This window comes from Genypterus blacodes, unplaced genomic scaffold, assembly GCF_046128005.1.
Source record: "Genypterus blacodes isolate CSIRO-AG114 ecotype Tasmania unplaced genomic scaffold, CSIRO-AGI_Gbla_v1 ptg000059l_1, whole genome shotgun sequence".
In the NCBI taxonomy this organism is placed as follows: Eukaryota; Metazoa; Chordata; class Actinopteri; order Ophidiiformes; family Ophidiidae; genus Genypterus; species Genypterus blacodes.
This window is the reverse complement of record NW_027466871.1, coordinates 1618670-1628835: the sequence shown is the minus strand read 5'-3', so window position 1 is coordinate 1628835 and position 10166 is coordinate 1618670. Positions and strand designations below refer to the sequence as shown.

Here is a 10166-nt window from a genome sequence, read left to right as displayed (position 1 = left end):
TGTTGTATTCTCATGTACAATGACCATAAAAGCTATTATATTATATTCTATTGCCTCCTCAATATCATATAGTCCTACATTATTAAATCATGTTCTTTCTCTACCATCACCAAATGTGATGAAGCTTGACATTATTTGACGCCATAATAAGACAAAATCATTCATCAAATATTTACAGCATTTACTATGAAAACACAGGATGCTGTGGTGAGCTGTCTTCCTGCTGCCAGCGTAGTGTCAAATCACACATCTGCATGCCTCATTAAAGGTGTTGTCAGAAGGTGAGATTCTGCAGCTTTCATCTGGTTGTAGTGTACATGCTCAGAGTGTTTTATTGTGTTTTATTGAGTTACAATGGTTTGTTTGTGTACAAAAAGGGATCATCATTGAGGGTATAAACAAGAAGTCAGTGTCGTAATTGTGTATGTAGACACTTTTAACTCTTACAGGCTTAATAATCAGGAGAGTGCAGGAGAGTAAGATAGTGTATCACATATTCTGTATTTGTTTTCATGATGCCTTTGTCAGTTAACTTTTATTGACCCACCCACACAAGACAGCTGCACAAAATGAAAATGTATAATCTGCTACAGTATAAAGACATTAAAACAAGAGAAGTCATGGATGGGCAGCTTTAATGTCTTTGAGATTCATTCCTTATCATTGGGGAGGCAATATCACTTTGCACATAATGCAAAAAGAAACATATTAGGCCTCATTAATTCTTGTGGAAGCATATAATTTCAATGAAGATATTAATCTGAACCCAGTCCTACAATCTGCTTTAATGCACATTTCTTGTTTTCTATAGGGCAAAATCAGCTATATTGGCTGTAATGGTCTGTTGGGTAAGATGAGCTGCACAACCGAGTCAACTTCATTTGTATTGCCCAATATCACAAACAATGTGGCTGGGTGTGCAATAGCAACTGCCAGTGGGAAGGCATGAAGAGCAGTAAACACAGTCGACAGGGGAGAGACAGAGAGAGACAGATTTAAGCACAATACAGCTGAAGATGGCAGGGTGCAAAGCAGTTGGCGGAGAAGGGTCTGCCATGGAGGAGAAGATGAGACAGGGGAAGGGGCGTGAACTTATAAAAGTTCAACTCTGTATACTATATGGGCATACAAAGTTTTAAAAAGTGGATTTTACATCTTCTGTGTGTTAAATGAATTGAGCAGAAGCCACAGCTAAGGTTCACTTAGAATTTAAAATAAGGGGGTGTCAGAAAAATGTTATTATACCGAATATACAAAGAAGGCCATGCTGTATCTCCTGCTGTATCTCCTCAAGGAAGAAGGGATTCTGGTACGCTGGCATTCTGGCTGGTATTCAACAACATTCAACAATAATGGTCCTGTCGACCTTGCTGTTATGGCGAAACTGAATCTGTCAAAAGACAAAAGACAAAAGACCATAAGATAGAGAAGTGCTGCTAGAATGGAAAAGTACTGATGGGCATACTTTGTCATAAGAGGAGGGGCATTTTCCCTATAAGTATCTATGTAGTAGCTGTCGAAGATCAGTCGACTCAGAAGGCAATAGATATCTGTATCATTGTAACTGACTGGACTCCTTGCAAGAATAAAGCTGTTTTCCTTCAACCGAGTGCCTGACGTCTCTGAGTCCAAAGAATTTCCCTAACAGAGGTATGTGGTATAAAATAATCAGTTTGACATTTAATCTTTTCTGGTCGATGTCATAGGGTCGGGCTCTCTATGGTTCGGGGATACAAGCTCTTCTGATTAGCTGAAGTGTAGCTGTCAATCAGGCCTGTAAGATATAATGTTCATCATGTTTCATTAAATGATCTGACGCTGAACTCAAAGTAGTCTTTACTGTCTGTGAAAGAGACACAACACAACCGGCCTACTCTCACCCCTGGCAGTGGGCTCTTGTGAGAGTGCATACATCATCTATATGTGCAAAACATGGACTGATCCAGTGAAGTTCATCTTATAAAGGTTCAACTTTCTAAACTCTTTAAAATGTGGACACGATGTGCCAATACTTTGCTGGCCAGACGCTTAAAATGTAATACATGTAATCTATGAATCATCCTTCGCATACCTTGTGGATAAGCGTACTATAAGAGCCAAAAATTAACTAGATTTTGTTTTATAAGCATGACATCATTAAAACTTTGTTAATTTGGATGACATCAATGATGTAACTTTGTTTGATTGCATCATTATAGTCTATTTAAGTTGCTTTAGAATCTGACACTGTTATACAACAGTTGTAGTGTTTTGACATTTGATGTGACATTGTGTCATTGTGTTCGCTAGTTACAAATTGAAAGGAAAGTTACCTATTCTTGTAGTGCACGTAACAAACGCTGTTTGCCAGGCTTACTCAAGAACTGGTACATCTATGCTGAAGAGGAAGCAAGACATAGTGCCACAACAGGTACTAAACTATGGACATTAGTACAGAACTGCAAAGGTGGAGAAGTTGATTGGTGCTCCATGGAAACAACCACATGTGTTCAATACACAACTGAATGGAAGATTGTAGTGAGGTTCATTTGCTGCTGTGTTTGCCAAACTAAACAGATATTTAATATGCCAAATTGTATTCTTGCACACAACAAATGCCTTGTGCAAATGTAATTACTCTATCCGTGTATGTATTGACTAAGTGGCTGCATTTTATGAAGTCTGTCTATTGGTATTTTTAGTTTTTTGACCTTTTATTTATCAAACCATCAATCCATTTTCAATACCCAGTTATCCTGTGAAGGGCTGCAGGGGGCTGGAGCCTGGAGGCAGGCACGCCCCTGACAGGTGGCAGTCCATCACAAGGGAGGCAAACTCCTTCACACTCTCATTCACACCGATTGTATCCATGTCTGCCAGAGACTTTGGCAAATGTCCTTCATAGAGTAAAGAAGCAGCTCAAATCTTATCAAATGCCTGATAGCCTTTGCACACATTTGGCCTGTTTGAATCAAATATGATGCCAATTTCTACTACCAGGTCAAAATGAACCAATTCCATTTTTTCTCACGTGGCACATATTGGATATGCGTCAATAAAGTAAAAATGCACATTGAATCAAATATTCTCCGATCCATTTAAGGCTACCTTGTGTTTATAACATCTGGCAAAAACATTGGGCATTGACACCAGTAATGTAAATGTAGCACCAGCCTCTGTGCAGCACTTTCCAATTACCAGTGAAACAAACGTTTGGGACCCAGCATTTTCTGTATCCGAAGATGTAGTCGTTTACTCTCAGTGGAACTTGGACGGCCTTGGAGTCGGGCTGAACTGTTTGCAGCTGCTTAAAAGTTATACATGAGTGCAGTAATTAAATAGGAAGGATATCTTATCTGCCAAAGTCTTTTTATGCAAGCTATTACACAGTCTGCGAGGTAGAAGTGCAATCAATCATTGGATATTGTGCACTTAAACTAATTGCTTACCTATATGCTTACCTGCTCTTCAAGCCCGACAAAGAGAGCTTATTGTGTTATCATTATTGCCACTGATCACAGTACTCAGCTAAATACTTTTCAACTTTGTAGAGGAGAATCACAGTGAGAGAATCCGATGGCAGAATCTGACGTACCAGGGGAGTGTTCTCCAGTTTGGACAGATGATGCTCTGAATGACTCCGCTGTGGATGTACATGCAGCAGAGAGCTTCATCCACCAATCCATGACCCTGATTATGGAGGATGCAGTGAAAAATGCCAGTGATGTCAGAGAAAAGGTATTGAAAGTCATATAATCCACTCCTGTGTTTAGATAGTGGAATTCAAGAGATCATTGTGAAAAGCTGTAGATTGACTGTGAGATCCTTTGTCAAACTGCCCAGGTTTGTGAGTGGCATCCTCCAGAGGAGCTGAAGAACATGTTGGACCTGGAGTTGAGAGATAGAGGCGAGTCTGAGTCCCAGATCCTGCAGCGCTGCAAAGATGTCGTCAGATACAGCGTCAAGACAAGTACGTGTCCAGAATTTAAAAAGCTCACATCATAGTTCAGAGAGTCAACCTTGCATGCACTGGTATAGAAGCCTCTCATCCGTCTCTCTCTGTATCCTGTGGGCAGGATTTGAGTAGTGATGCTGTTGACTCTAGGCTCTATTCAGCTTCCAAATAACACTGAGAGCTGGAAAAGTGAATGAGTAACCCAAACTCCATATACATTTAACAGTTTCAGAAATAAATGGGGGCTTCTGGATGGTTTTAGGGGCAATATAACCTGAGTCATGTTTGGATGAGTTTAAATGGCTTTTGTGACTGCTGTATTGCCAAGCCAAGCCACTGCTCTTCTAAGATGATTAACATATAAAGAATTCACTGCTGTTCTCTCTCATTTAAAAGCTTGGCATCTTTAATCAGTCATCATGTAGTGATAAGCGTCTGTTTTTATGTTATTTGTAGCACATCCACGATTCTTCAACCAGCTGTATGCAGGGATGGAGCCATATTCCATGGTCGCCAGCTTCATTATAGATGCAATAAAACCCAGCCTGTAAGTACAAAATGTGTGCAACGTGTCTGCTGTTCCATTTAGACATTATTATACAGGTACTTATCACAATGTGGTTTTCATCAGGTATACCTATGAGGTGGCGCCAGTCTTTACTGTAATGGAGGAGGCTGTGCTGAGGAAGATGATGGCGATGATTGGTTGGGAGGAAGGAGGAGACGGTCTCTTCAGCCCAGGTACACTGACCAACAGATCCTGGTGTTTGCTCAGTCGCTTTCTGTTCTTGCTGAGTGATTGCGGCGTCGTTTACCTGACCACAGCAGCTTGAACAGACTGTTGGTGGGGTCGTGAGGAGCCTTCAAGATCCTGCAGGCTATTGATCTGCACCTCACCTCTACATCTCATGGTTTATTCTCCCCTTCCAGGTGGCTCAGTGTCCAATATGTACGCCATGAACGTAGCCAGGTATCATCACTGCCCTGACCTGAAGGAGCTCGGCCTCTCTGCTTCTCAACGACTGGTCATGTTCACATCAAAGGAGGTGGGGTCAATAGAAACAGAGTGCATTAATTGTCTAATAATAGTATAACTCCATTTCAAATTTCTCAAAAGTGGCGCTAACTTTCAAAACTGTCACACCAATGCAGTTTAAGTAATGATTCATGAATAAAGCATGTTCTTACAGTATAAATACAGAACCTTCTCCTGCTCTAAACTGTTTTATTTTTACTCTCAGTGCCATTACTCCATTTCAAAAGCAGCAGCTTTCCTGGGAATCGGCACCAAGAATGTTTACGCTGTACCATCTGATAGCCGGTATGACATTCTGCACATCCACACAACTGAATACTTTTACAATCAAACAAGACGTACCCATTTCTATTCTCTATTATCATAACGACTTCCTTATTACAACTTCCTTTCATTGTATCTCAAATTGAAAGAGGCAACCAACACCAAATCATACAAAAAAGTAATAAACACTAAAGAAACACACCAACAATCATCAAACAACAAAAACACAAACTCCTACTGTCTGCCGTGTGACAGATGGGTCAAACTGAACTGAGATTTGTTCTTGTTAGAGGGAAGATGATTCCCTCGGCGCTGGAAGAGCAAATCAACATGGCTAAAAGTGAGGTGAGAAGGAAACCTCAAAAAAACCATTGCAAAATTATGAAGTATAATGTTTTCATCTTCCTTGAATTAAATCCTCTGTTTGTGTTTTTGTGTTTTCTACAGGGTGCAGCGCCCTTTATGGTAAACGCCACAGCAGGGACCACAGTCCTTGGAGCGTTTGACCCCATAGAGGAAATTGCAGACATTTGTGAGAAGCACAACATCTGGCTGCATGTGGATGTGAGCTCATTTATTCATCCATCCATCCATCCATCCATCCATCCATCCATCCATCCATGCATTTGTTTTGAAATAATCCTATCTTGTTGTATATCACGCCTGTCTTCGCTCTTCCACAGGCATGTTGGGGAGGAGCAGCTCTAATGTCTGAGAAGCATAAACACCTGTTAAAGGGAATCCACAGGTAAACACTTCAATAAGAGCCAGAGTGAAGCCGTAAGGAATTTACATTGTCTTTTAAGTTGTCCAGCGAATCCTTATTACAGTTAAGAGTAACTGGTTAAATGGTTAAAAGAGTTACTTAAAGGGGTGTCTTCATATTCTTCATATTCTACTCAAAGCATTCAACATTTCCTAGCTCTGAGCTCTGCCTGATTATCTTAGAGTCAGACACAATGGCGACAAGTCTTCAGATCTGTATGCACTGATGCTTACTGTGAAATCTCAATGTGATCAGGGCAAACTCTGTGGCTTGGAACCCCCACAAGATGCTGATGGCGTGTCTGCAGTGCTGTGCTTTCCTTGTCAGGGACAGAACGGTAAGGGATGCACGCTTAGCTTTGATAAAAACATCTGTTCGACTTGTGCCTCTCAACCTTCTTCTGGATCAAATTGTTTGATTATCTCATGAGGCCTAGAAGCTAAAACACATTAAATATTTCAAAAGATAAAAGCAAATATAACTTGGATGTGGTCAAAGTAATGTAATATTAAAACAGGATGTTCTATGTGCCCTGTGCATGCATAATAAGATATTAAAAGCCCCTTCAGAGTATTCAAATAAAGCAATGCATCATTTCTTGTTCCTATCTTTCTCCCTCAGGGTCTTCTCCAGCACTGCCACTCCGCCCAGGCCTCCTACCTCTTTCAGGTGGATAAGTTCTATGACATCAGCTATGACACAGGAGACAAGTCCATTCAGTGCAGTAGAAAACCAGATGCCTTCAAGTTCTGGCTGATGTGGAAGGCTTTGGGAACCATGGAGCTGGCGCGGAGGGTGGATAGAGCTCTTGCCATGGCCAGGTCAGCCTGATCAAACAGAGTGCATTTGAAATGAACAGTAAAATGTGGTGGTGCCACATGTAAAAATGTCATAACACAAGTAATGAGACTGCATCTTAATCTGTGCACCATGTGCTTTGTGCAACGTACCTTCTACGGTTAGTTCAGTTTCTTCACTGTGAAATTGTACCCTAGTAAAACAATTTGACGCAGTGTCTGATCTTAATGCAACAGACAGAGAGCCAACGTTCAAGAAACAGCATCCTCTTTTTTTTTGCATCAGTATGAATTAAAATGTGAAGTCCGAATACTTTCCATAAACCCGATTGTTGATTTTAGGTAAATAAATGTCCTTTTTTTTTTATAGATATCTTGTCCAAGAGATCAAGAAAAGAGAGGGTTTCTGTCTCTTGATCGAGGTGAGCATTTGTATATTTTTCCAAATTGTACTGCTACTCATCAGTAAAATAAACATGTCTGTTTTTGTACGTCCTATATGTGCTGCCATATTTTGACATGTGCCTTTCCACCTATGTAGCCGGAATACACAAATGTTTGCTTCTGGTACATTCCACCAAGTCTGAGGAACATGTCGGAAAGTCCTGAGTTCTGGCAAAAGCTTAACACTGTAAGTCATTTTTAAAATCTTGGCCTTATTTAAGCCGAATCCTTAACACCTCTCGACAGTTTAAATGCGTATTAATAGCTCACTTGTTCAAATGATCAGATCTTGCATACAACACAAACCTCATTCTCTCAAACCTGTACTTTTCCTTCCTGTTCAGGTAATGCAAATATACCTGTATATGCAAATATACCTGTATAATATAATATACCTGCATACACATATAAACATGTAAATGCATGCAAATATACTCATTGTTCGATTTATATACTAGAGCGTGAGAAACTGGGAAACAGGAATGGGGACCACACTAACCCTGTGCCAGTGCAATCTAAACCTAACCAGAGACATCAAATAAAATCTTAACCTTCGCCTAACTCTAACCTTTGAAGAAATAGCCTGATATTACAATTACGTTCTGATATTTAAGATACTCAAACCCCTCTCCTATAGGTAGCGCCACTGGTGAAAGAGCGCATGATGAAGAAGGGCAGTATGATGGTGGGCTATCAGCCTCACGGTGACAAGGTCAATTTCTTCAGAATGATCATCATCAGCCCTCAGGTCCGGAGGGAGGACCTGGACTTTGTCCTTGATGAGATTGACAATCTGGGGAAGGATTGTGGATAAAATGTGTCTCAGGTTAACGGTTTATCCTGAACCACCTTCTCTCTCTCTCGCTCTCTCTCTCTCTCTCTCTCTCTCTCTCTCTCTCTCTCTCTCTCTCTCTCTCTCTCTCTCTCTCTCTCTCTCTCTCCCTCTCTCCCTCTCTCACTCTCTCAATCAATCATGTTGTTGATTTATTTGTGAAGGGTGTGGCATGGTGTGATACAGACAATTTGGAAATTTGGTCTGGATGACATACTGGATCTGGTGGACTTACATATATGCTTGGGTAGAGGGCACATTCATTGAATTGTTGCACATAAACATATTCCAAAAATGGATAAAAAAAATAAAAACTCAACACATTAGGTCAATGGCGCTGTATTCACAAATGTGTAAATATTGGTAAAATCTTTTTTCAACCTAGTCACTGGATTTTTGACTCAGACATGTAATCGGTGTGATTCTTTGATAAGTCTTCTTAAACAATTATCCTATACCTTTTTCAATTTTTATGCTCGCTATTCTTGATTTGAAAAAAATATATATTGATTGATTCCCCAAATGACAAAGACTTCAGAATGACGTCCAGAACGTTCCACCAATTCCTGTTCCAAAGGTGGTGAATGTTGGTGTATATCTACCCATAGGGGGCGCTGTAACTCAATATTGGCTCTGCAGCCAAAACCGTCACACATCATAAAGCGAAATTTGCAAGGTGGGGGTGAAATATAAAGATCAGGTCACCATATTAGCCATTGGTGAAGGTTTTGTATTTTATTTTATTGTTTCAGATAGAGATTATTATCATTTGTGTGGTTTCTGCTGCCATCTAGTGGCCATGAATGGTGCGTTGCAGCATATAGAATAGATAAAAGGTAACTATATCTTTCTTAATAAAGCGCTTTTAGAAATATGTCAGTCCTAGCAGTGCCTTCTTTGATTGTCACCAACTTTAGATTGATACGACCCTCACTATACTCCAATCTTTCAGTTTAGGTCAATATTTTAAGTACTTAATTGACACTTTGTTGTGTGGGCTGCTCTTCTTCCTTTGACCCTTCCAAGTCTTACATAATATCCCACAGTATGCATGGTGGGTCCACAGAGCTGATGAAGAGGAGATTCATGATGTTACTTTGCTCACCAACCACCGTGCGTTTACCCACCTGGATCGGTTCGTCTGAGCACATGTGAACACACACACACAATAGCACTCGGGTCCGGCCAGTGCTTCTATTCAGCACCTGACTAAAAACCTGACATTGTTTAGAACCACAGTAATAAATCTGTAACATCCACAGTGTAGATTTAGCAGCAAAATGTTTTTCTATTTGTGATGTTCTAGTTATTTCTAACAGCCTAATCTACAATAAAGCAGACCGCTCTTCTGCTCTGCTCCACAAGAGGGCGCTCATTGGCCTAGGCGAAATTCTCCTCCTCCCACAGGATGATTACTCAGTGGTAGTAATAGTTTCAGATTATATAATATATTCACAATGTTGATGGAGCCATTGCTAGTGTATCAAACTATGGAAATCATATTGTGATGCTATTCTGTCTGTGCCAGGTGGGTGCATCAGGCACCCTGGAGTTAATCTTCTGAAACTCAGACCACAACCTGATCCAGACTCCAGCTGATCCAACAGATACAGCAAGGAGTGCGATGCCTCCAGGTCGGGATTACATCAAATACACTTTGGTGCTACTGGGGCCAAGAAAAAAATAGAAAACAGGCCAGGAGCTAATTCTGGACACAGGATTGGTTTGTCCCTGAGGAGACTCAGCAATTCCAGGAACACACCAGCAGATGTACAGAGGAGAGGTGGCATGTCAGATGGAAAAATATATGAGAAAGAGAGAAAAACTGTGTGTGTGTGTGTCTGCGTGTGTGTGCGTCTGCGTGTGTGTGTGTGTCTGTGTCTGCGTGTTAGTGCGTGTGTCTGTGTGTCTGTGTCTCTGTGTGTGTTCACCGTTACCATCCCTGGTACTGGTCTGGTCCTGCAGTGGGAGACACCAAACACACACACACGCATATGAACCCACACATACACACACCAGAACCAAACACATCTCTGTCTGAGTCACAGCTCATTCCTCTATAAACATTTCCATGCTTCACAACACTATGGAAG

The 10166-nt window shown here is 40.9% G+C and overlaps 1 protein-coding gene across 1 annotated transcript; it reads left to right on the top strand.

The window, feature by feature from the left end:
- Nucleotides 1–1535: 1535 nt before the first annotated feature.
- Nucleotides 1536–8447, top strand: LOC143003261 (acidic amino acid decarboxylase GADL1-like). The gene is made up of 15 exons (XM_076153827.1): nucleotides 1536–1650; nucleotides 3531–3717; nucleotides 3823–3949; nucleotides 4391–4481; nucleotides 4566–4675; nucleotides 4865–4980; nucleotides 5176–5255; nucleotides 5525–5579; nucleotides 5682–5798; nucleotides 5918–5982; nucleotides 6256–6337; nucleotides 6622–6821; nucleotides 7168–7219; nucleotides 7339–7428; nucleotides 7879–8447. Exons 2-15 carry the CDS (start codon nucleotides 3556–3558, stop codon nucleotides 8053–8055), a joined length of 1524 nt encoding a protein of 507 aa, XP_076009942.1. The 5' UTR covers nucleotides 1536–1650; nucleotides 3531–3555; the 3' UTR covers nucleotides 8056–8447.
- The last annotated feature ends 1719 nt before the right edge of the window (nucleotides 8448–10166 follow it).